Consider the following 25,805-nt stretch of genomic DNA (forward strand, 5'->3'; position numbering starts at 1 on the left):
AGCTAAGAAGAACGTCTCTCACCAGATGGAAGGGAGGCATTTTCCCTATAAAATGCCCAATGAGGGTGTTCTTCCACCTCTTTGGTACAAATTTTAGCAACCTTGGCTTCACCTGAACTAGAAGGAGGGATAAAGTGGAGATCTAAAATATCACTACACTGGCCTTTACTAGACCTGAACAGGGAGCTCCAGGTAGATGATCCCCTAGGATAGAACCAGGAACAGCCGAAGGATCCTTCCTAAAGCTTGAGCTCACATTCGCCTCAACCTCCACCTTCTCATGGTCAGACCTCAACGAAAGATGAGAGTGCAAGCACGCTAGCATTTACTGCAAAGTCATCCAACTGGGAAGACTTTGGATGAACCTCGACTCTATTCCTTACAAGAGGAGGAAAAACAGCAGTATCAGATAGAATTCCAGCAGACAAGGACTCTCCCCTATTCTCACCATCGTTAACCTCTACCTCTTTGGGGTCCTTGGATTAATCTACAGCTTCCTCCGGGGTAGTTTCCAACACCATACGAGTTGCCCTTTACCTACTATCAGTGTATTTTTTCTTCTTCTTCCCCATCTTCAAGAAGCACTTTTTTTATTACAGGTTCTATTGGCTTTTCCTCTGTAAATTAATTCCCACCTACGGCATTGCCATCAGTAGGAAATTAAAAGAGCAAACAACACAAAATGTAAGAGAAAACACTTGAAACCTCGGTCTACATTGAGCATCCATTACAATATCATCTTGAACTAAGGGAAGGAAGAGCACCATCGAAGATGAGACTTGAAGCCTTGCTGTTGATTTTGCTAAGAAGTCCGCTACAAGGTTAGGTTCTATATAGCAGTGCATAATCATCCAATCAATAGAGCAAAGAAATGATTGAAGACCACACCAACTTCGCCAAACGAACCAGTGGATTTTTCTACGGGACACCCGAATGGAAACTGCGACAATATCTCATTCAATCCACATATTAGATAGGCCTATATCTCTAACATGCTCCAAACCCAAGATTAAAGCCTTAAATTCTGGTTCAAAATTTGACATTACACGACGGTGTTTCCTAAAGGAAGAAAACACCTTTGCTTGAGCATCTTGAAAGACTCCATGGGCCCAGACCTGCCAAGGTTCCCTAAGGAGCATCCGTCAACATTGAGCTTCAGTCAGCTTTTTCGAGGACAAACTCAAAAAAACTCTGACATTTCTTGATGCCTTCGAACATGAATCTCTAGATTTATTCTTCTGCCTTGAATGAAATCAGAAATTGAAGAGACGTGATGGGACAAAGCTAAAGAAACAATTCCCAACTCTTACGTCACAAGATCCCAAACCTGCGAATGATTATGTCACACGTCTTCGAATCTTTTGTTGTTACACTCCAAACAAAGGAAAAAGGGAATCAAACCTAAACCATTTATCCAAGCTTCCTTTAAAGAGACCATCCTGGCCTTTCTCTTCCACCAACTACTCAGCTTAAGAAAAGACTTGGGGTTGAGGCCAACCCAAATTGAAAGAGGATGTTAAAGCAGTCCAAACGAATTCGTTTAAGAACACTCACAGTATAGGTGAACAAGGGATTCCTCCTCCTACAAACAAAGCTCACACCTTGATGGGAAGATAGCACCTCTGACTTTGGTCTTGTCATCAGTTGGAAGCTTATCATGATGAAGTCTCCATAAAAAAAATACACTAACGAGGCTGGAGACACTTTGCCCAAACCAAGGAGAACCAAGACACCTTAGGACTCCTTTTCCTTGGGGCTTCCCAAGAAGATTTAACTAAGAAAATTCTAGATGGCGTATGGGGACAGAAACAAGATTCGTCCACAAGGGGAGAGGGAATGTATATGCGCTAAGCGAATTAAAAAAAATTCTCTCAAAAAAATAGATTCCACCTGCGGGAAACACCACTAGTCGTTTTCTATAAAATCTGAAACTTTACTATCAAATCCTTGGAAAATGGAAGGATTCAACCGAGAAAGTTCCACAATAGAAGCCGACCTCAACCACCTATCAAACCAGAATCTAACCTTTTCACCATTCCTCACCGACCAGATTTCGTTGCTCAATCAAAGTCCCACATTCTTCTCACCCCTGGCCAAATTGAGGATGACTTGTAATTTCGTCCCACCGATCCATCATGATGAACAAACCTGGCCCAAATGAATTTGTCCATCCCTGATTGGCCATGCTATAACTTCCAAACAAGCGTACAAAGTAAAATCTTTTTCACATCCCTCATCCGACAGATACCCATCCCTCCTTCTGACTTGGGCTTGCAAACTGCTTCCCACTTGACAAAGATTTTTTTGTGGACTTTGCATCTCCAGACCATATGAAACTTTGCATCCACCGCTCCATGGTTTTTACCAGCAATCAGCCCACTAGCAAATAGAGAAGTTATGGATCAGAATGCCTGAGGTAACTGATTTAACCAACTCTACTCGACTAGCCATTGATAGAAGTTTACCTTTCCATCCCGTGAGATGCCCCTTAATTTTATCCATCGAGGGAAGAAGATAGTCACGTTTAACTCGGCCTTTGAAAATCTCCACCCCCAAATATCGAGTAGGAATAGAGCATTCTGGGACCCGAACTGATTTGAGATGCGGTGGTGCCAATGAAAAGAGGCATCTCCCAAAAAACAGCTTGCTTTTCTCTAGATTCACCCGCTAGCCAGAGAACTCGTTGTACATCTTAAGGAAGGATTTGAGGTTTGACACGTACCAACTAGATGCATTCATAAAGATAAAGACATCATCAGCAAAAAGAAGATGGCAAGGGGCTTGCACCCCTCTAGGCCCAGGTAAGGCTTTGATCTTGTTGTCAGCTAACAGGGCATTTAATCCCTACACAGTACTTCCTCTACCAAAATGAAAAGCATTGGGGAGATCGGTTCACCCTAACGAAGACCCCGTTCCACTCCAAAAAAAACCAACTAGACCTCTTTTCACTTCTTGTTTCCAAAGTGGAATTCGATTGTTTTGATGAATTTATGAATATCTGTATTTTTCGACTCTAGAAGAAATGGTTTCTTGTACTCTGCAGTTTTACAAAAACCTTGATATGTTTAACCAGTTTGTTTCTTCTAAATTTGTAGGATATTTAATTCTTCAATTTGTTTCAATGGACCAAAACCTTCTTTGTTAAATCTTTTCATCTTTATCTTCTTGGTAATTTCTGTGTAAGCAAAAAGCATGAGAAATGACGAATTTGAAATTGAATGCCCAATGCACTGCCCTTTAAGTTGCTGAACTCATATGTTTTTGCTTGCCTAATTGACTCTCTATGCTTAATCATGAATTCCAGCTTTTAGCCATGATTTGAGGTTGATACTGCATTGCCACATTCATGATCTGTACTTTTTGTTTGAAGGGTGAGGATTGTGCAGATGTTGTCATGGAAATGGTTTTCCAAATAAAGTGTCTCACTGTCTTGAAGAAACAATTTCATTAGATTCCAGTTGTTAGCATGTCTATGGTTCCAATTTAGAAATTAAGCTTGCATACCTGTAGTTAGAATAATGATTTTGGTTTTTTTTGGATACAGCAACAACTTCTTTAGAGTTCTGTGAACTTAGAGAATCCTTTGGTCTATACTTGATCAAGTAATTATATATGTGTACTACAGTACAAAATTCTATTATTGGAGTTACATAATCATATACTTGCAAGCAGCTTGGGGTGGGCAGCAAGTGTTTGTTAGAAATGGTGATATACAAGGCTTGTTAGGCTTAACCCTAAAGAGGAACCCAAAAAAAGGCTTGTTAAGTGAACCGAATAAAATGCTTCTAAGCTTTTGTCATCTGGTTTGAATATAGAATTTGTATTCAAACTTTGGAATAAACTTTGAATTGATTGTTAGGGTCTGAATATGTCCTTTGTCCCTCTTTGGGTGGGTGGTCTCCCTTCAACCTAATTAGGTTGTAGGCTAGTCCATTGTTTTGTTGTGGAGCTTTCTCCTTGTATTCTTCCTTGTTCTTTCCTCTTTTATTTTTATAAAGGGAAAGTGTCTCTGTGCTTCGTTAATATATTTTTCATTCTTCCAAAAAAAAAAAACTTGGAATTGAAATTCCTCTAAGTTAAGAATTTCAAAAAAATAAATTTTGAATACTGTTTAACTCATTGGTGGTTTAGAATTTAGATATGAGATGCATTTCATATACTCCTAGATAGTTCAAAACTTCATTAATTTAGGTGGTTGTTTGGTTGTGGAATATGGAAAGATGGAGTAATCTCTCCTTATGTTGATTCTACTGGTAGTTCGGATGCTAAAGATCCAAACATGGCATAAATATTACCCAAAAATCACATTCTTAAAAGTCTTATACGTTTAGTTTCTTGGGTTTGTTATCTTAATTGGAAGTCTTTGAAGAGCTAAGATTGGTGAGAAACCTTAAAAAGATTCCTTTGATCAGTCTGTTGTTGAGTGATTCCACTTATGATTTCCTTTCCTATTTGGAGTCTAATTAATTTTTCTTGTTCAGCCCAAAACACCTCAATTATAAGACTTCCAAGTTTCTGTTTATTTGAGCACTTTGCAAATTGATATGAATTTCTTGTTTATGAGTGTTTTTTTTTATAATGATATAAATGGAAGCTACATGCAAGTCTAAATAACATTTGTGAAATATTATTTCATGCAGTGGTAAGAAGTTCTACATGGATTGGAAAGCTACTTGCCGGGACTGATCGAAAAACGACGAAATAGTCATTGTTACAATTGCAACAAATTTGAAGAACTGGATTCCGTGAGACCTGTTGTTTATTATTGCTGAACCTTCATTTGTTGTTTTTGTATATGTAGTTGTAGTTTAAGCCTGGAGAAATTACTGGATTTATGAATACCTTTATTTAACCTTAGAAAGTTGAATGGTAATGGCATTTTCGTTATTTTTGGTTATGTTGACTTGGGTGGTTATGGCATTTACGTAATTATTTGAGTCACTTATGATGGTAGTGGTGTTCCTATAATTATTGATAACAGTGTTAAGACAATTAAACAAGTTTTACCAAATGCCATTACTATTCTTTTTATGTTCTGGAACTAGTTGTGGAACAAATTACCAAACTCTAATCTAGAGTCAAAGAACACAGTTTCAGAACAAAAACGGAAAATGATGGTTCTACCGAAGAACAGTGTTCCCCGAAAACACTTATTATAATGGTGAAAACCATGAAATGATGGAAGAAAAAAACATTAACGAAAACATGGGTTAAATCAATGATGATGCATGTCTATGATTTTGCAAGATGTAATGGACTGTTTAAATGATGGAATGACCAGGAGTTGTTCTTCCACATAGTTGGGAGAAATGAATTGATTTTGAGTATTATTTTCTTAATCAATCAATGGGTAATTTTAAGAGTAGTGTACTGTGTTTCCTATTATATATATATATATATATATATATATATATATATATATATATATATATATTTATATGGAAAAAGATCTCTACTTGGTAATGTTTCCTATTTTCTTTCACAGGGCATCATGAGATGATGTCTCTACCCCCTGGGTACATACCCAGGCATGCTCACCCATTGGCCTAGACGCTTATGTAGAGACCCTGCAATCAAGTAGATATATATATATATGGGAAGTAGTTTTACGTCGGGAGTGTGGCCTACGCCAGCACTCCCATAAGTCTATCTCTCTCCTCCTCAAAACAAGGGTCAAAGGTGTCTCTTCATATGGGGAGGAGAGAGATAGACTCATGGGAGTGGCTTAGGCCACACTCCCGACAGAGAACTTTCTCCTATATATATATATATATACACACTTTTGAAAAATGGTAAATATGATCTTACACGTGTGTTTTAGTAGAAAACGAAGAAATACCAACTTGTTGATGTTCACTACATGTCTTAAATGAGATGATGGAAGATTTGGGACTGTTATGTATTATATATCATGTTGGACTGATGGAGGTTCAGAGAGAATGATTTAATTTCTACACATTTGCATGTTCACTTGATGTATGTTTTGGGACTTAAGACTTTTATTTCTTTTTAATTTTCTGTTTTGGGATTTGGTAACCATGTTAATGAAGTAAGCATCATAGGAAGCACACTAATGAGGATCTTTATCCACTCCAGTTTCCTACTCGACCCAGTTCCCCAGCCCTCTAACAAAGGGGGCACAATGACCACCCTACCCCTGCCCAAACACTCTAACTACCTGGATGGGGTCCACCTCCCCCTACTATCTCTACTCCTCCCCTCCCCTTTTTGTTACTGCTGCTTCCTCTCACCCTTTGCAGCACCCACACCCTTCCCCTTCTGCTGTACAACCCTCCCCCTCCCTTCTCTCTTGGGCTGATCAGGTTGCAACCACTACCCCTCCCTCTGAAGGTTTTCGTCTAAAACCTTTCCCCCTTGACATTGTCCATGGTAACCTTATATGTCACTAACCCTATTATGAATCTCCTGCAACTAATCCTTCTTCGCTGACTCGTCGTTTCAATGTGTGAACACAATCTTCACCTTTATGTCTACGTATGAAAATAATCCCTCCCTTTTCTTTTCTTTCCACTCTTAGTTGTGGGCCCATCAAATCCCTTCTAAACCGTTTGATGAACCTGACATCCTTATGCATTCCCCTTCTTTCTCTCCAATCATTGGTAAGAGAGACAAAGATATTACCTTTTGCAGCCAAGGAAATGGAATCTCAGAAAGTATTTTGAAAAATTCTAAAACATAGGAGGGTATTTGTGAAAAAACAAAAGAAAAGTGAATTATTCCATTTCTTTGGCTACAATCCCAGGTAACAGGAAGAGTTCCTACACAATCCACGATAGCAGTAAAAACCCCCCCCCCCCCCCCCCCCCCCCCCCCCCCCCCCCCCCCCCCCCCCCCCCCCCCCCCCCCCCCCCCCCCCCCCCCCCCCCCCCCCCCCCCCCCCCCCCCCCCCCCCCCCCCCCCCCCCCCCCCCCCCCCCCCCCCCCCCCCCCCCCCCCCCCCCCCCCCCCCCCCCCCCCCCCCCCCCCCCCCCCCCCCCCCCCCCCCCCCCCCCCCCCCCCCCCCCCCCCCCCCCCCCCCCCCCCCCCCCCCCCCCCCCCCCCCCCCCCCCCCCCCCCCCCCCCCCCCCCCCCCCCCCCCCCCCCCCCCCCCCCCCCCCCCCCCCCCCCCCCCCCCCCCCCCCCCCCCCCCCCCCCCCCCCCCCCCCCCCCCCCCCCCCCCCCCCCCCCCCCCCCCCCCCCCCCCCCCCCCCCCCCCCCCCCCCCCCCCCCCCCCCCCCCCCCCCCCCCCCCCCCCCCCCCCCCCCCCCCCCCCCCCCCCCCCCCCCCCCCCCCCCCCCCCCCCCCCCCCCCCCCCCCCCCCCCCCCCCCCCCCCCCCCCCCCCCCCCCCCCCCCCCCCCCCCCCCCCCCCCCCCCCCCCCCCCCCCCCCCCCCCCCCCCCCCCCCCCCCCCCCCCCCCCCCCCCCCCCCCCCCCCCCCCCCCCCCCCCCCCCCCCCCCCCCCCCCCCCCCCCCCCCCCCCCCCCCCCCCCCCCCCCCCCCCCCCCCCCCCCCCCCCCCCCCCCCCCCCCCCCCCCCCCCCCCCCCCCCCCCCCCCCCCCCCCCCCCCCCCCCCCCCCCCCCCCCCCCCCCCCCCCCCCCCCCCCCCCCCCCCCCCCCCCCCCCCCCCCCCCCCCCCCCCCCCCCCCCCCCCCCCCCCCCCCCCCCCCCCCCCCCCCCCCCCCCCCCCCCCCCCCCCCCCCCCCCCCCCCCCCCCCCCCCCCCCCCCCCCCCCCCCCCCCCCCCCCCCCCCCCCCCCCCCCCCCCCCCCCCCCCCCCCCCCCCCCCCCCCCCCCCCCCCCCCCCCCCCCCCCCCCCCCCCCCCCCCCCCCCCCCCCCCCCCCCCCCCCCCCCCCCCCCCCCCCCCCCCCCCCCCCCCCCCCCCCCCCCCCCCCCCCCCCCCCCCCCCCCCCCCCCCCCCCCCCCCCCCCCCCCCCCCCCCCCCCCCCCCCCCCCCCCCCCCCCCCCCCCCCCCCCCCCCCCCCCCCCCCCCCCCCCCCCCCCCCCCCCCCCCCCCCCCCCCCCCCCCCCCCCCCCCCCCCCCCCCCCCCCCCCCCCCCCCCCCCCCCCCCCCCCCCCCCCCCCCCCCCCCCCCCCCCCCCCCCCCCCCCCCCCCCCCCCCCCCCCCCCCCCCCCCCCCCCCCCCCCCCCCCCCCCCCCCCCCCCCCCCCCCCCCCCCCCCCCCCCCCCCCCCCCCCCCCCCCCCCCCCCCCCCCCCCCCCCCCCCCCCCCCCCCCCCCCCCCCCCCCCCCCCCCCCCCCCCCCCCCCCCCCCCCCCCCCCCCCCCCCCCCCCCCCCCCCCCCCCCCCCCCCCCCCCCCCCCCCCCCCCCCCCCCCCCCCCCCCCCCCCCCCCCCCCCCCCCCCCCCCCCCCCCCCCCCCCCCCCCCCCCCCCCCCCCCCCCCCCCCCCCCCCCCCCCCCCCCCCCCCCCCCCCCCCCCCCCCCCCCCCCCCCCCCCCCCCCCCCCCCCCCCCCCCCCCCCCCCCCCCCCCCCCCCCCCCCCCCCCCCCCCCCCCCCCCCCCCCCCCCCCCCCCCCCCCCCCCCCCCCCCCCCCCCCCCCCCCCCCCCCCCCCCCCCCCCCCCCCCCCCCCCCCCCCCCCCCCCCCCCCCCCCCCCCCCCCCCCCCCCCCCCCCCCCCCCCCCCCCCCCCCCCCCCCCCCCCCCCCCCCCCCCCCCCCCCCCCCCCCCCCCCCCCCCCCCCCCCCCCCCCCCCCCCCCCCCCCCCCCCCCCCCCCCCCCCCCCCCCCCCCCCCCCCCCCCCCCCCCCCCCCCCCCCCCCCCCCCCCCCCCCCCCCCCCCCCCCCCCCCCCCCCCCCCCCCCCCCCCCCCCCCCCCCCCCCCCCCCCCCCCCCCCCCCCCCCCCCCCCCCCCCCCCCCCCCCCCCCCCCCCCCCCCCCCCCCCCCCCCCCCCCCCCCCCCCCCCCCCCCCCCCCCCCCCCCCCCCCCCCCCCCCCCCCCCCCCCCCCCCCCCCCCCCCCCCCCCCCCCCCCCCCCCCCCCCCCCCCCCCCCCCCCCCCCCCCCCCCCCCCCCCCCCCCCCCCCCCCCCCCCCCCCCCCCCCCCCCCCCCCCCCCCCCCCCCCCCCCCCCCCCCCCCCCCCCCCCCCCCCCCCCCCCCCCCCCCCCCCCCCCCCCCCCCCCCCCCCCCCCCCCCCCCCCCCCCCCCCCCCCCCCCCCCCCCCCCCCCCCCCCCCCCCCCCCCCCCCCCCCCCCCCCCCCCCCCCCCCCCCCCCCCCCCCCCCCCCCCCCCCCCCCCCCCCCCCCCCCCCCCCCCCCCCCCCCCCCCCCCCCCCCCCCCCCCCCCCCCCCCCCCCCCCCCCCCCCCCCCCCCCCCCCCCCCCCCCCCCCCCCCCCCCCCCCCCCCCCCCCCCCCCCCCCCCCCCCCCCCCCCCCCCCCCCCCCCCCCCCCCCCCCCCCCCCCCCCCCCCCCCCCCCCCCCCCCCCCCCCCCCCCCCCCCCCCCCCCCCCCCCCCCCCCCCCCCCCCCCCCCCCCCCCCCCCCCCCCCCCCCCCCCCCCCCCCCCCCCCCCCCCCCCCCCCCCCCCCCCCCCCCCCCCCCCCCCCCCCCCCCCCCCCCCCCCCCCCCCCCCCCCCCCCCCCCCCCCCCCCCCCCCCCCCCCCCCCCCCCCCCCCCCCCCCCCCCCCCCCCCCCCCCCCCCCCCCCCCCCCCCCCCCCCCCCCCCCCCCCCCCCCCCCCCCCCCCCCCCCCCCCCCCCCCCCCCCCCCCCCCCCCCCCCCCCCCCCCCCCCCCCCCCCCCCCCCCCCCCCCCCCCCCCCCCCCCCCCCCCCCCCCCCCCCCCCCCCCCCCCCCCCCCCCCCCCCCCCCCCCCCCCCCCCCCCCCCCCCCCCCCCCCCCCCCCCCCCCCCCCCCCCCCCCCCCCCCCCCCCCCCCCCCCCCCCCCCCCCCCCCCCCCCCCCCCCCCCCCCCCCCCCCCCCCCCCCCCCCCCCCCCCCCCCCCCCCCCCCCCCCCCCCCCCCCCCCCCCCCCCCCCCCCCCCCCCCCCCCCCCCCCCCCCCCCCCCCCCCCCCCCCCCCCCCCCCCCCCCCCCCCCCCCCCCCCCCCCCCCCCCCCCCCCCCCCCCCCCCCCCCCCCCCCCCCCCCCCCCCCCCCCCCCCCCCCCCCCCCCCCCCCCCCCCCCCCCCCCCCCCCCCCCCCCCCCCCCCCCCCCCCCCCCCCCCCCCCCCCCCCCCCCCCCCCCCCCCCCCCCCCCCCCCCCCCCCCCCCCCCCCCCCCCCCCCCCCCCCCCCCCCCCCCCCCCCCCCCCCCCCCCCCCCCCCCCCCCCCCCCCCCCCCCCCCCCCCCCCCCCCCCCCCCCCCCCCCCCCCCCCCCCCCCCCCCCCCCCCCCCCCCCCCCCCCCCCCCCCCCCCCCCCCCCCCCCCCCCCCCCCCCCCCCCCCCCCCCCCCCCCCCCCCCCCCCCCCCCCCCCCCCCCCCCCCCCCCCCCCCCCCCCCCCCCCCCCCCCCCCCCCCCCCCCCCCCCCCCCCCCCCCCCCCCCCCCCCCCCCCCCCCCCCCCCCCCCCCCCCCCCCCCCCCCCCCCCCCCCCCCCCCCCCCCCCCCCCCCCCCCCCCCCCCCCCCCCCCCCCCCCCCCCCCCCCCCCCCCCCCCCCCCCCCCCCCCCCCCCCCCCCCCCCCCCCCCCCCCCCCCCCCCCCCCCCCCCCCCCCCCCCCCCCCCCCCCCCCCCCCCCCCCCCCCCCCCCCCCCCCCCCCCCCCCCCCCCCCCCCCCCCCCCCCCCCCCCCCCCCCCCCCCCCCCCCCCCCCCCCCCCCCCCCCCCCCCCCCCCCCCCCCCCCCCCCCCCCCCCCCCCCCCCCCCCCCCCCCCCCCCCCCCCCCCCCCCCCCCCCCCCCCCCCCCCCCCCCCCCCCCCCCCCCCCCCCCCCCCTTTGTTCCTCTCGCACGAGCCTCTCGTAGGGGTAAGGCTACGTACATTACGACGGAAAAAATTTTGGTACTACACAGTTGGCAACCAAGGAAATTGAATAATTCACTTCCCCTTTTGGTTCATAAATACTCTCTTTTTTATAAATCAATAGATGAACAAAAATTACAACGTCATAATTTGTAGCATTCATATGTAAAAATAACAAACGGGATCGACAGATGCAAACCCAATCTGATTCCGGTACGACCAATCCAGTTCCGATTTTAGAAACACTCTGCTCAAAAAGTTTTCTTCTCATAGATTGCACTGAGTGACAGCGTTCGAACCATTTACACAGGACTGAAATAAGTGTGCTTTTTTTTATAAGAAGAAAACTGTTAAATTTTTTTAATGAGTGGATTTTTTCCGGTTGATTCAAAACCGGAGAGCCATCTCCTCCCTCTTTCGTTTTCCAAGATGTCCCTAGTATTATATATTTCAATTTCTATTCAAGATAAACTAAGAGAATGTGTTTGAAGGTAACATGCATGACCATGTTCAATGGAGGCCTTCGGATGATCCGTTTCAGAAGAGTGATTAATTCAGATCTCTTTTAGCAAAAACGCGTTTAAAACAAGTTCTCTTTTTTTACCGTTTTAAACACATTTAAACTTTTTCATTTTTTAGGCCTTTTTTAAGACTTTGAACTTGTTGAGCAGCGGCTTACTTATTTGAGTGATTAAGTCTTACTTTTTTAAGAATTACATTTTTCATGATATCACTTTCAATTCAAAGCCAATGCACAAACACCGAAATTAAAAGCATGTATTTCAAATAAAAATTCTTCAATTTATATAAAAATACCTATACCATTCGTTTTCCATTTTTTACTGTTTCCGTTTAAAACCTGTAGTCCTGTACCATAAGACTATTTTTGTTGTTCCCATTTTTGCTAACTATGATTTAAAATTGAATTAAAGGTGAAATAGGACTGGATTGGACCGGATTTTTTAAAACCCAAACCCAATCTTGAGTCCTCTTAACTCAACCCAGGCCCAACCCAAGTAGCCTAGAGTCAGGCTCAGATATCTCAGCCTCAAGCCGAACCCTACCTCGACCTGATTTTTGACCCTGATTTTGGTTGGCACTTGCCCTTCTTTTCACATATAATCAACCTAATCTTAAAATTGTAAATATTTTTGTTTAAGTAACTTTTTTTTTGATAAATCAATAGATGAACAAAAATTACAAAACGTAAACAAAATAATTTGTAGCATTGAGCATATAGGTAGAAAATAACAAACGGGATCGGCAGTAACTGCAAATCCCAATCTGATTCCAATTAGTGTACGATCAATCCTGTTCCGATTTATAAAAACAATCTCTGCTCAGAAAAATGAATTTTCTTCTCATAGATTTTTTTGGGGGAAAACCCAATAAATCTCTGAAGTCTGACATGTGTTAAATTTCAGAATTCATCACTGCAAGAGAAACGAGGATAAAAGTAAAAAAGGGAAGAGAAAACCAAATTTATACACAAAAGGACTGTAAATAAGTGTGCTTTGTTTTTCCTATCATCAATTGTTTAGAAGAAATCTGGTATCAAACTCTGTAATTTTGTTACTTGGTTTCTGTATTTATTGTCTGTTTAACCAATATTTTTCACAAAAAGGAATGATAATAAAAATGTCTTTTTTACGCCCTTTATGAAATCTGAGGGATATGAATACAGAGGTTGGTAATGATTTATCGGTCACGGTTGATTCAGAAACACGGACCAAAAGAAATTATTCATCATATCCACCCCCAGATTCTTTGGTTCTTTCGAAGGAGAAAATATTGGGAAAATATAGGATATAATGAAACATTGATGTGATCCAAGGTACAAAAAAAGGGGCCTATTAATAAAGGGCATACCCAGTGCACGAGGCTTCCACCATTGCGGGGTCTGGGGAGGGTCATAATATACTCAACCTTAACCCCGTTTCGCGGAGAGGCTGTTTCCTGAGTCGAACCCGCATCCACTAGGTTGCAATGGAGCAACCTTACTGTTGCGCCGAGGCCTGCCCTCAAAAGGGACCTATTAATAGTAAAGATAAAACTCCCTTTAGTCATTAGGTCAATGGATGGGAAATAGACAACAAACTCAGCCTTTTCCCAACTTAATGGGGTCAGCTACATGGATCCAACAAAACAAAGTAGGGAAAACTAAGGTCTAAACAAGAAAAGGGGGATGAAGAGATGGGAAAACATGGATGAGGAATGAGATGAGAAATGACAAATGAAAGATGGAAAATAACAGCAAAATGAAAGATGAAAGATTAAAACTCAATTTTTCCAAAAATTCAAAAGGGCACTATAATGTAGCTCTAAATAGGAGAAGGATCCTATTAGAGGCCAAGCAACAGGATCTCAATGGGGCTGCTGGTTTGGCTGGGCAGAATTAGGGTTTTTAGGCTAAATTCTAGGGTTAGGTATGGGGGAATGGGGTAATTTATATCTGGTTTTAATAGGCAGGCCTAGGGGACGCTATTAAAACAGATTTTAACAAGTTTTGAAACCAGATTCAATTTCCAGAATTTTTAGGGTTAGGGTTTGGGTTTTAGGGTTTAGAATCTAGGCTGAAACTAGGGTTTATAATGGAAATCTGAACCAGGGGGTAGGGTCGAGTGTTCAGACGTGTAGGAGGAAGGTTCAAATATAATATGGACAGATTCTGATGGGTGGTTAGCTCTAGACAGAAATTAGGCTATTTAGGGTTTTTTGGGGTTTTAATGGTGGTAAGGGAATCTAGGGTTTTGGTGGATATTTGAGACTGCAGGTCTGGTAGAGTGGAGGGGTTGGTATGAGGGGGCTGTGGTCTGATTTTTATGAAAAACAGATGAAGGATGAAGGCTGGACTGGTTCTAGAAGAATTAGGGTTTATGGGTTTCAAACTAAAAATAAAGGGGGAATCGATTGGGGAAGGAGAATGAATGGAAACAGAAATTAAAATTCAAACTCACAGCAGGAATCCACCGGCAGCAGCTTGATAATTGAAGGAACCTCCCGATCTTCTCAATGCAAGGAGTCGCAGGAATCCACCCACCCTGTCCACCTTGAGATCCACAAGGATATCACTCACAAAGGAGCAGGAACAACAGCAGCAACAATCGGCCAGCAGTAACAGTCTTTTTTAATTCAAATTCAATGTGGGGGAGCCCTCCACGATTCACTTTATTTATAATATGGCTTTATGCCAAATCCTACTACAACTTAATGACTTCTCCTTCACAAAATCGTGAAAGGGAAGGAATTTAAACTAAAACTAATAACTTAAAATAGTAAAAGACCTATTTAACCCTACTAACTTAAGTTAAAAGACATCTAACTTAAAATAATTAATTTAAAAGAAGATTCCATACTAGCCAATAGGATATAAGGACCTATTAACCAATAGGAACACTTCACTTAAATTAGACCAATTGAACCAATTAGGTGCAACCAATTCTAAACCGGTTCAATCTAAAAACAAGAAAATAAACTAAATATTGGGCTAATCCCGTATGCAACCTATATACCCCTAGCTTAAGTTCATTAAAGTGGCCTAATACATGAAAAAACCCTTGGGAACAAAGGCCCAACATGTATATAACCCAACCCTAGGCCTATTTCTAAAGAAATAAGCCCTATTTGGTGATGAATCTGCATCACACTAGTTTGACTCTCTTTAAGACTTCGATCTTATCTAACCAATTAGAACTTTTGTAGGACTTTAAACCATGTTTTCCCCTTATAATGAAACCTAATAGAAATAGGAAAAGAGATAAAAACTCCTAAACATTGTAGACACCTAAACAATAACACTACAATTTTTTTCAATTATTCCTACTCAGACTCAATGTCTTAAACCCAAAGAAATAAGTCACCAACTCTCAAAAATTTTGATTCTAACTAATTCTACCCATTAGGCGTTATACTCATGCCTATTGCATCATTAAACCCAAGATCAAGAAAGCTCTATAACTTCTCTTGGGTATGAAATGATGTGGGGAAAAAGGATATGCCTGGGAAGCATGTAGAGGGGGAGGGGAGAGAGAGAGAGAACGGAGAAATCCAGTTGCCATAATTTGATTTAGTTCCAGATAAATCTGAGCTTTTCTCCAAATAAATGCTAAATATATGCAGACTTTCCTGTCCAAGGCTCCATACACTACTTTTCTAATTGAAAAGTCTTTTTTTTCAAAAAAAAATCACAATCTTGACTTGGAATTAACTTTGTTATAGCATATAGGTGTGAATTGCCTGGTCTTCTTAAAGGACTTACTAATTGGTAGTATCTTCCGTCAATATCATGCTATTTTATTGTTTGTGGTGGATACCTCCCAGACACTTATTTGCTTAATTTCATGGTGCACACAACACCCCCTTCCTGGTAAACCTCTCAAGTACGTCCTAGTTTTCTAGATATGGCTTGTTTCTGAACGTCTGTGATGCAGTTGGTCTAGCCTAGCTAGACAAACAAGACCCACTTTGGAGGCCCAAACCAAGAACTGTTCCAACTTGGAAGTAGTTTATTTATTTAAGTCTTTTATTTGTTTTGAGTTGAGTACATGGGAGTTGGATGGATAAGAGTTTGGTTTTATTTGTTATTTCTGTGTCAGAGTTAGAATAGGAGTCTTTTATTTTCCTTTTAAATACAAGTTGTAACCTAAAGATGGATACAGTGAATTTTAAATAGAACGTATTTGGTTGCCCCTGTGAGTGTGTGATGAATGTGTGAGTCCTTCTCTCCCCTTCAACTCTGAGAATCTATCTCAGACCCCTTCCTTCTCCTAATCGGCCCTCCACCAGTCTGGTAAAAAATATAAACTCTTTGCACATGCCTTTGTTTTGTGTTTTATGTTGTGTGAAAGTATGCTCTACAATTATATTATGATGATTGTTTCTGAACAATACCGGCCCATTTAGGATCAAAGTTGTGCAATTTTAGATTAGATAACACTTTGGATCTCAAACTCAGTCATGCAGAAGGAGGCCCAATCATAACAGGTCGAGGAAGGGCTCACCTGCTTCTTCCTTTCAAACACCCCATTTAATTGTGTGAGGGATGAAAGTTGTGAGAAAGTCATTTTGAGGTGGTATGAACACGTGCAACGAAGGCCTTTGAATGCTCCGTTACGGAGGGGTCATTTGATTTAGATTGAAGGAGCTAAAGGGCCAGGGATAGTCCTAAAATGACTCTAGGAGAAGTGATGACGAAAGACACACATAGCTTAAGACTAGCGATGTGAATAGTGTTTTAGTCTTCAACTTGGGTCTTCTAGAAGGATTCCCATCAAGGCAATATGGTTTGTGAGCCTGTGACACTGTTCACGTGAACAGTAATTCCTGAGTCTTCTCTTCTTCATGCTTCGATCTCACACAACCTCATCCATCAATCTGTACAAGTATGTAGCATCCTTGATGATGCATCTATTGACTAGTGGAAGATTGTTCAATCATCACAGAAGATGAGATAGTTGATGATGGACAATCTCGTGGACCATTCCACCCATGACATATGGTAGGTAGTCCATATTAGGGCTCTTCTCCTTAAATCTCTCGATATACTTGTCAACTTATTACGCATTATCATTCAAGTAAGGCTCCACAATCTTATATGTTGTTGGTGGATTGATTGAAGCACTACTCCATTGTAACTCTCATACAATGGCCTTGTTAGCTAGAGTTAGGGTGCTATAGAACCATCTGGATATTGATCTTCCAATTATTTTCCTCGGAGTGTTAGGATGAAAGCTCTCAATTCTTTGTTGGCCTTTATTCCTATCTTTATAGACAGTTGGGTCCATATCAAAAATGTTTGGGCTCTTCTTCTTACTCTTTTACTTGCTACCAAATCAATCCCACATATCACGAATGCTCAATGATTGAGCTAGCTTGGCCAAGCCCGTGCCCTTGGTCTTCTATGTTTGTGGATGAGAATAATGGGATAAGCCACCAGATTCATGGTCTGAACCTCAAATGTGTGATCGAGCAGATTGAACTTCTCTCAACTACTACTTGTTCCAATCTTTAGCCCTCGCATCATGTCATGATTAATGCATCACATGTGTTTAAGGATGTAAACGGATCGAATTCGGTCAGATAGTGGCATTTTCATATTCGTATCCGATTATATTCGGACGGATTCGGATAATTTCTGCCTTTCTGGATAGTATTTTTTCAATGCAGATTCTCCTAAATGGATATGAATACGGATCGAATACGAATTTTCGACTATCCGTTGACATCTTTACCGTTTTGTTGATGAGGATTAGGGTTGAGACTTGAGAGTTCAGCAACTATCATTTTTCTACTCTTCTTAGTCTTTGATTTTCTTACATTTTTTTACTTTTGATTTTATCTAATATGTATTTTAATAGATATGTGATTCCATGTCTCGCAATGCATAAAACAATATATATATATATATAAGAAAACTAAATTCAATAAGGTAACTTATTCGAGATAGACGGACATAAAGATATATTTCATAAATTTTATTGCCGTCGGATTGCTAAACGAATCGGATAATAATCGGTCAGATAGGGGGATTATCATATTCGTATCCGATTAGTTTTCGGACGGACTCGGATTCTCCTAAACAGATACGAACGCAGATCGAATACGGATTTTCGAATATCCATTGACATCCTTACATGTGTTTACTTTATCATCCTCATCAATGTCCTCCACATCTATTTCTGCCATTTCTTCTCCTTCGTACTCTTCGTAGTCTTGATCCCAATATAGCAAATTTTTTGTCAACTTCTCAGCTACTTGCTTCCCCTTCTTTTTGGACTTCTTAGTTTGACTCAAATGCTCTCTCATCTTGTGATTCAAATAGCAGGCACTTTACACATTTGTACATTTGGATACCATTCTAGTATGTGTTTATTATGTCTCGTTACCCGTCCCCATAATGTGTAGTACCACAAAAGTTGCTTATTGTGGGTAAGCTATTGCACCTTATATTCTCACAATATTGCAAACCAATGTTAGGTTCTCTTTGTTTTGGCGGCATCTTTCTTATTCAAACCGTCACTAGCAACCAACAAGTGCAATATGAAACTTACAAAAAAAAACCCCAATAAGTATGCAATGTTTAGAATTTTCCAACACTATATAAAAATTTAAAAGTATAAGGAAAATTGAACATTGAGAATTCGTTTGAAACCCAAAAAAGATATATTTAGTATTTACATGATTATTTGCAAATTTATAAATCACTTTGAAACCAAAATAATCCAAAACTTTACATTAATGTACTATCCTTTTTAACTCCCAAAATTGAAAATAATTCCAAACATCAATATTTTTAAAAAAAAGTTGTATAATTCATCCAATAGATCCATGCACGAGTGACAACTTATAAAAATGCAATCAAGTGTCATGTTTTTTTTTCACCATCTTTCTTTTTTTTTTTTTTTCTCAATTTTCTGAAATTGTCCACAATTTTTAAAAAAAAAATACATTTTTTCTCAAAAAAGAAAACTTGAAATCAAACAGGATTATAGGATGCTTCCAAAACAATCACAGATAATTAGTTGACATTGTTAATATTATGTTTTGTTATGTTTCTCTTTGTTCTACTTCATGGGTGGATTAATCTTTCTTTTCTTTTTTGGTTATTATTATGTTAACTGAAGGGTAGAGTTGTAATTCTACTTGGATTTACTTAATATATGCTGGTGTAGTTCAACCCTTTTTTTCCTCCTCTCTCTCGCTGTCACGGTTTTTTCTTCTCGTCTTCCTTTTCTCCTCTTGGTTCTTCTTCTCCTTCTTTCATCTTGTTGGGTGTTATTGATCTGATATAGTCACATGGTATCAGAGCAATATTAATCCGTAACCTCCAAATCCATTTTTCTTCCTTCTTGGTGAGTTTCTTGCATCTTGCGGTTTACCTAACCCTGCTAGGGTTCTGTTGCTGCCTCCTTGATTGAAGGATTCCCTTGGTCATTCTCATTAAAATAATGAGGAATTTCTTGTTATATAAAGATTTTCTTGCTGGTTTGTGAAGTGCTACCTCTTTTCTAATTCTTGCGGTATCTTGGTTTTCAAGGTTTAGATCTGAAATCTTGCTCCCCAAGTTCTGTCATCCTACATTGGATTGCAGTACCTTTTTGGGGCTTTGTTCCTTTTCTCATAAATTTAAAAAAAAAAAAAAAGGCGTACCCAGTGCATGAGGCCCCTGCCACTGCGGGGTCTGGGGAGAGTCATAATGTACACAGCCTTACCCCCGCTTCACGGAGAGGTTGTTTCCAGAGACTCGTACCCGTGACTACTTGGTCACAATGGAGCAACCTTACCGTTGCACCAAGGTCCACCCTCCCTCTTGTCATAAGATGTCATTAATTAAATTTTGGGACTGAAATAAGGGGTGCAAGGGCTTTTATGTCATTTTGGATTGGCATTTATACCACTCTGATTGCATTTAATGCAGGCCATGCATATGCACAGCCGTGCATGAAAACTTTTGCCTTAGATTATTAATAAGAATTTTAAATACCTCATCCAAAAAATTTTGGGACCGATCTGTTGCATTGATCGGGACTTTTGGGCTTCCCTATATTTAGGGATCTCAAGTTTCTATTTTCTGTTTTCATCAATATCAACAAATCTGGCCATTGGAATTCAATCCAACTTTTGGATAATGTTTTCCTGCATACCAAGGATGTTCGACCAGGCTTTCATGGCTATCTGAATTTCTGATTTAGGGATAAGATTTTTTTCTCCACTTTGTATCTGGTTCCTCCCTGCAGTATTTGTGTTCTTGCTGTTTTTTTGATTGATTGTTGCCTTGGTTGATTATATACATATTTATTATATTAACCAGCGTCTTATTTAATCTATGCTTGGATTCCAGTGGGAGGAGTATTGCTTCATTACTATATCGCTGTTTCTACTCTTTGGTGATTACTTCTGATTATTTTAGTCTTTGATATTGCTGTGACCATTGGTGGACCTTGTTGCCACGGTTAAGTTGCTCCATTGTGAAAGTGGTCATGAGTTTGAGTCTCTGGAAACAGCTTCTCTGCGAAGCAGGGGTAAGGCTGCATACATTATGACCCTCCCCAGACCCCGCAGTGGCAGGAACCTCGTGCACTGGGTACGTCCTTTTTTATATTGCTGTGACCTACTGTATATCTATTGACTCTTTTTGTGATGGGTGAACTCCAAACCCCATGTGGACAATGTTAATGTCCAAATCACTCCTATCAAATTGAGCGGGGCACCCAATTATCTTTTATGGGTTCAAGCAGTGAAAGTTTTCATCAATGCCAAGGGAAAACTTGATTATCTGTTCTCAGCCCTACTATCTTCAGAGGATATAGCATATGAAGAATAGATGCATGAGAATGATACCCTACTTGTGGAACCATCCATTGCCACTAATATTATGTTTCACACCACTACCAAAGGTGTGTGGGATGATTTGAAGGAGAGTTTCTCTCAAGACAAGAATATGTCACGAGTTATGATCTAAATAAAAGTTCAAGCAGAATGGTTAGTCTGTTGGTGAGTAATTGAGTATTATAGTGCACTTAAGGTTATGCGGGAAGAGATGAACGTCTACCAACCCCTTTCTATTGATCTTGAGGTAGCTAAATTTTTGTCTGGGTTGGATCCTGAGCTACAACCTATTAAATGTCACCTTCTTGCTGGCGAGAAGGTCCCTTCCATGAATGAGATGTTCTTTCGCATTCAACAGTTTGTCTCTCCATCTCTCACTAAATCTGAATAATCTTCCTCTTCCAAAGACAACTCTGCGTTTATTACTAATACTACTAGTCGTGGACATGCGTCTATGTTCCCTGAACGTGGTTGTGGTTTAGGGGAAGGTAGAGGACGTGATGGTGGTCATGGAGGATAGCATACTGATCAGCCACAACATCAATGTACTCGTTGTGGCAAACCCAATCACACTGTTGATAAATGTTTTGTGGAATATGGTAAACCTAAGTGGGCAAATGTCTAATTCAGTAGTAACTATTAGAAATTCAGCTATGGCATCATCTTTCAATACCAACATTGCTTTTACTTACATATTGATACAAAATACTCTCTTCTTTTTCGTGTTGTTTCCACATATTATCATACCCATACGGGAAATTCAAAATACGATTCATACGTACCAAAACTTGACACCTTTATTAGGATAAGAGGATAGCTGATAATTAACATCGGAAGAATTATGTGTGCATAAGATTTGAGCAGGAAGATTTAAGTTCCTAAACAGGTCATATTTAAGTTGACCATCATCTGTGCTTCTTGCAGTTAAGTAGGAAGGTAGTTTTTTCCCTTGAGATACGGAGTTTGTGTCAAATAGTTTAAAAGGGCCGAAGGAGAATGATTCTAGGGGAGGAAAGACCGGCATGGGCTTGAATAAATCTGAAATTGGGTTGAAGCTAGTGATATAGAGCCACTGAAGGTGGTGATACACTAGTACTACATATGGCCCAACCACGTGTACTGGGATACAGGAAAGGGTTGAGAGTATAAAGCCTCAAACTTGATATAACAAAGGAGGTCATTGATACCATCTTGTAGGTGGGGTGGGGTTATGCTGTTTTGGGTAGAGAAGTAGATGAGAGTCGCCTTCTGGTTTTGGTTAGCTGGCTTGCTGTCGGTTTTGTTTCAAGTGATTATATTTTGTTTATATTTATATTTGGGTTTTCTTTTCTTTTCCTTTTTGGTTGCTTTGGATTTTATTTTTTTTGTGGGGTGGGGGGGGGGGCGGTTGGCACGCTCTGCTGTTTCTTTATTTCCTTTATTAGTGTCCTCCCCCCTTGTGGGGTGTTGTCTCCTCTTTGGTGTATTCCTGATATACTCTCAATTTTTGTTCTGTTCATGGCAGTTAAAAATGAAAAGGAAAATATCTTTGGATTTTCAGCAGAATGAATATAGGAATCTAATTCAGCCCAAAAAAAATATAGGAATCTAGATGATTCCCTCTCCAATGGTCTTTATTGGTTTTGAGCTGGAGGGGGGGGCTGAAGCTGAAATTGGCGCTGTCACTCATAACATTGACTTTGAGCAACATGCTCTTCCTAGAGTCTCAACATTAGCTTCCCTGTACAAGTAAATGATAAGCTCTTCTCAGAAAGGGTTTGTTAATTGCTGATCAATTGCTGATCTCCACTATAAATCCTATCCTTCATCATGTCTTTGGAGAGTATACCTCCCATTCATTGATTTGGGGGTACAAATGGGCACAAATGTAGGATTCTGATGTTGCTACATTGAATGATGAAGACTTTCAAAATATTAAGACACAGATTGTAGTTGCCATCCATAAATTCTAAGTTGAAAATATTAGTCCTATGAATTTTTTTTTTTTAAAATTAAGATAAAAGGGAGAGAGTTTCTATTGACATGCAATATATTAATAGTGCATGTAGCATGATGGAAATTGTTCGAATGATTAAATTTTATTCATTTTAGAAATGTAACCTATTTTTGTTTTAAAATTACAGGTGGAGATATTGGGCAGCGGAAGGACAAGAAAGGTACAGGGAGCGGAGACGGCTACAGAGTTTTGCTGATTGATGATGCACGCCATACTGAAAAGTTAGGTAATCTCTCTCTCTCACACACACACACACACAGAGACATCACCTTTAAGTCATGGTTATTTGTAGCCCAAAAGCATTATGTGGCACAATCAACATGTAATTTTTGGTCTATATTTTGACGGTTAGAGAAATGGTTCAATATATAGTGAATCATGTGATTGAGTTTGGCTTTGATGGACGTCCAATCCACATAGTCCCTTATCTATCCAATTATTGGAATTGCTTCATTATCTCTCCATTGCTTTGATGATTAGAAATACGAGGAAAGAAATTTAACCTTGATGTCAGGCCATATGTTTGAGATTAGGCATGCTATTTCTATCAAATGGATGGATTGGCCATATGGCCTACATCAGCTTATCACATGGCTTTTGAAGTGACTGGTTAGACAAGTTGATTTCTTCCCTGGATTATTGGCTATAATTGTTTCTCATTATTCAAGAGGATGAATTACCCAGTGGGGTTTTTAGGTCTAAGCCAGTTTTGTTTTTTTTTTTTTTTTTGATGAAATAAAAAAGTTATATTAACAGAAACTAAATAATTTCACATAATTGAGGTGGAGCAGTTATCTCCTCCTCAGGGAAAAAGTGAAAAGCAATGTTCAGAAAGTTTTGCGATAATTCAGCTAATTGTAAAAAGAGAGGAAGGGAAGGCCACGATATTTTGGAACCATCAGGGTCGATCAGCCATGAAAATAACTCTCTATCTTGCACCCAGACATGATGAACCATAATCCCATCCTGTTGAGCTTTCATCCAGCCCTGAAGTAACCCATATAGAGCTGCAGTAGTTGAGTCATGTACAGAGATACAACCTGCATCTGTAGCAAAACGGTTGCCATCTATCAAAAGGTTAAAAGTCCACTTGGCTAAATTAAGTTCTGGTTCATAGAGGCCTGCAACCATTAAACCAGTCATGGTGGTCATAGTGTTAGTAGGAAACTGTAAAGTTATTGGCAGAGTAATATTAGAAGAGCATAAACTTGAATTAAACGATGTGGGCCAGAGTCGAAGATCAGTAGCCCATCTAAAAACATTTTTCAAAGCAGTCATAGGGTCTGCCTTGGCAGCCTGCATTAGAGCCTTGTTCCTTACATACCATAGAAAGTAACAAGTAATAGCAAAAATAGAAAAAAACCAAACGAGAGATTGCTTGTCCATAGCCAACGATGCATGAAGAGAAGAGCAGAGATTGAGGAGGGATGAGCCTGAAAGATGCTCAGTTCTTAGTCCAAGCGGACCAGAAGCCCAAATACGTTTAGACCAATCACATGCAAGGAATAAATGCCAAATCGATTCCTCACAATTGCCACATCGAACGCAAGATGGGTCGATAGTAATCCATATGGCATCTAAGCCCGTTGTTCTACTATATGTTCGGTCTTTTTTCCTCTATTCTCAACAAAATTTATCCACTATGAAAGTGTGTCCCAGTGCACGAGGCTCCCGTTACTGTAGGGTTTGGGAGGGGCAAATGTACACAGCCTTACCCCTTGCTTCGCAGGAGAGGCTGTTTCCAAGTTTTAAACCCCACAACCAACAGATTGCAATAGCGCAACTAAACCGTTGCGCCAAGGCTCACCCCACGAATTAAATTTATCTACTATCTGTAATATAAAAAAAAAAAGTGGTGTATCATCTGATTAGCATTAAGTTCCTTCAGAGACTATACTGTCGACCAAATAGTAAGAACCAGCCAGGTTTTCAGTTCTTTCTTTACCATGGCCTCAATGCGTAAAATAAAAATCAAAAGGAGGTCGGGCAAAATAAATTTTTGCATGTGTATTGTGTATCTTTTGTACAAGTATGCATGAATACGAGTGCTAAGTTTGTTTATCATTTGTAGTGGCACAAGTCTTACCGCGGGTGGTACCCTCCATTACATCTGATGATGCAAGAAAACTCTTCCACGAATCACGTCAGAATGGTGTGGCTGTTGTTATAGTTGCTGTTAAGGTAATTTTTTTTTTCCGTTCCACTCCTTTTTCTGTGGAGATCATTGATTTGGTATGGTTACAATGTTAAAATTTTGATCAAAATGGTCCCAAAAAAATATACAATGTTTTGTTGAAATAAGAAAAAATATATATTGAAATGTCAAAACTATGGTTGAAATAATCAAAATGTCGCATTAATACTAATTTCAGTCAAAATTGGCAAAATTAGTCGAAATTAGGGAAAATTATTTGGCATTGTCAAAACTAAGGAAAATGAGTGAAAATCGTTATAAAACTTTAAATTTATTCAAAAATTTGCAAATCTTTGGGGACTCAACTCTCCAAAACTCATCTGAACTCCCATGACAAGATCACAAAGAAATATTTTGGGTTGAAAATTCAAGAAAGAGGTATGTCCCTAATAACTTGGTTCAATATTTTTGTTAGATTTGAGCTATGTTTTAATGCACCTATGATATTAAAGAAGACAATTTTTTGTATGAAACTTCTTGCCATTTCGTAAAAGGATATCGGTCTTCATCTTATGAGTGTGTATAGTCAGTCTCCCAAGAGAATACCAAAGTAAAAGATTTTGACTTCAATTAAACGTAGATGAATGTAGTTTGCTATTACTGCCTTATATTCATGTCAACACGAGATCCATGCTCTCTCTTTAACCTAATGAGCTGAAATTCATATTGGGTATGTAGGAGCATGCTGAATTCTATTCACAGATGATGATCCGTTGGGGATTGCGGTCAGCAATTGAACCTGATTCAGATACTATGTAAATTGGTGGAGACCCCGGAATTTTGGACTGATCAAATTGGTGCCGCAGTATTAAAGGTTTGGCCTTAATATAATTTTGAAAATATCAATTTTTGGATTAAACCGATACTCACTGAAGGAAGGATCTGTATAACTACAATGAGTTTTATTATATAGATCTTATTCTTTCCTAGAAATGACAAGAGAATAAAGAGAAATAGATTTTTTTACCTGTGGAAGCAACTATCCACATAACGCCCATGTACAGCTTTCATTCTCTTTGGAAGACTGACTTTATGTCTTGAAAATTAAAGGATCATAGTACAATCTTTGGATACAATTTTTGGTCACAGGATTGCCCTTGGAGACGATCTTGGGATCGTAATCTATTGCTAAATGTGAGCTCCTTGGGCAAATCGATGATGGCCTGAGTCTGGACTCTTCACTGCGTATGAGTTCAAATTTTAGGAAGGAAAAAAATTATTCTCCCTCTCCTTTCTGGCATAACAAAGGAAGTGTGTTTTTTATCTATATCATGCTTTTTCTTAGAGAGCCAATCCAGTTTTCATATTTTTCCCTTTTTTTTTTTTTATGGGAAAAAGGACTCTGTCCAGGAGGTGTGCGGTCTAGGCCAGCACTCCCATGAG

At 47.4% G+C, this 25,805-nt stretch overlaps 1 protein-coding gene and 1 non-coding gene across 2 annotated transcripts; one reads left to right on the forward strand and one right to left on the reverse strand.

Annotated features, from left to right (window-relative positions):
- The first annotated feature begins 1,789 nt into the window (after window positions 1-1,789).
- Window positions 1,790-25,281, forward strand: LOC122645193 (basic proline-rich protein-like). Its single transcript, XM_043838525.1, has 6 exons — window positions 1,790-1,838; window positions 6,764-8,310; window positions 20,429-20,589; window positions 22,324-22,454; window positions 24,300-24,409; window positions 25,101-25,281. Exons 1-6 carry the CDS (start codon window positions 1,790-1,792, stop codon window positions 25,179-25,181), a joined length of 2,079 nt encoding a protein of 692 aa, XP_043694460.1. The 3' UTR covers window positions 25,182-25,281.
- Window positions 12,240-12,347, reverse strand: LOC122646962. Its single transcript, XR_006330761.1, has one exon. It is a non-coding gene; the product is annotated as a small nucleolar RNA R64/Z200 family (small nucleolar RNA).
- Window positions 25,282-25,805: the final 524 nt, after the last annotated feature.

Source organism: Telopea speciosissima, chromosome 11 (assembly GCF_018873765.1).
Source record: "Telopea speciosissima isolate NSW1024214 ecotype Mountain lineage chromosome 11, Tspe_v1, whole genome shotgun sequence".
Classification (NCBI taxonomy): Eukaryota; Viridiplantae; Streptophyta; class Magnoliopsida; order Proteales; family Proteaceae; genus Telopea; species Telopea speciosissima.

Excerpts from the sequence above, each read along its gene's own strand:
- LOC122645193 (XM_043838525.1), top strand. The coding sequence starts at position 1,790 with ATGGCGTATGGGGACAGAAACAAGATTCGTCCACAAGGGGAGAGGGAA. Across the intron at positions 1,839-6,763 it reads TCCACAAGGGGAGAGGGAAT|GTAACAGGAAGAGTTCCTAC; the intron begins GTATATGCGCTA and ends CTACAATCCCAG. Across the intron at positions 22,455-24,299 it reads ACGCCATACTGAAAAGTTAG|TGGCACAAGTCTTACCGCGG; the intron begins GTAATCTCTCTC and ends TATCATTTGTAG.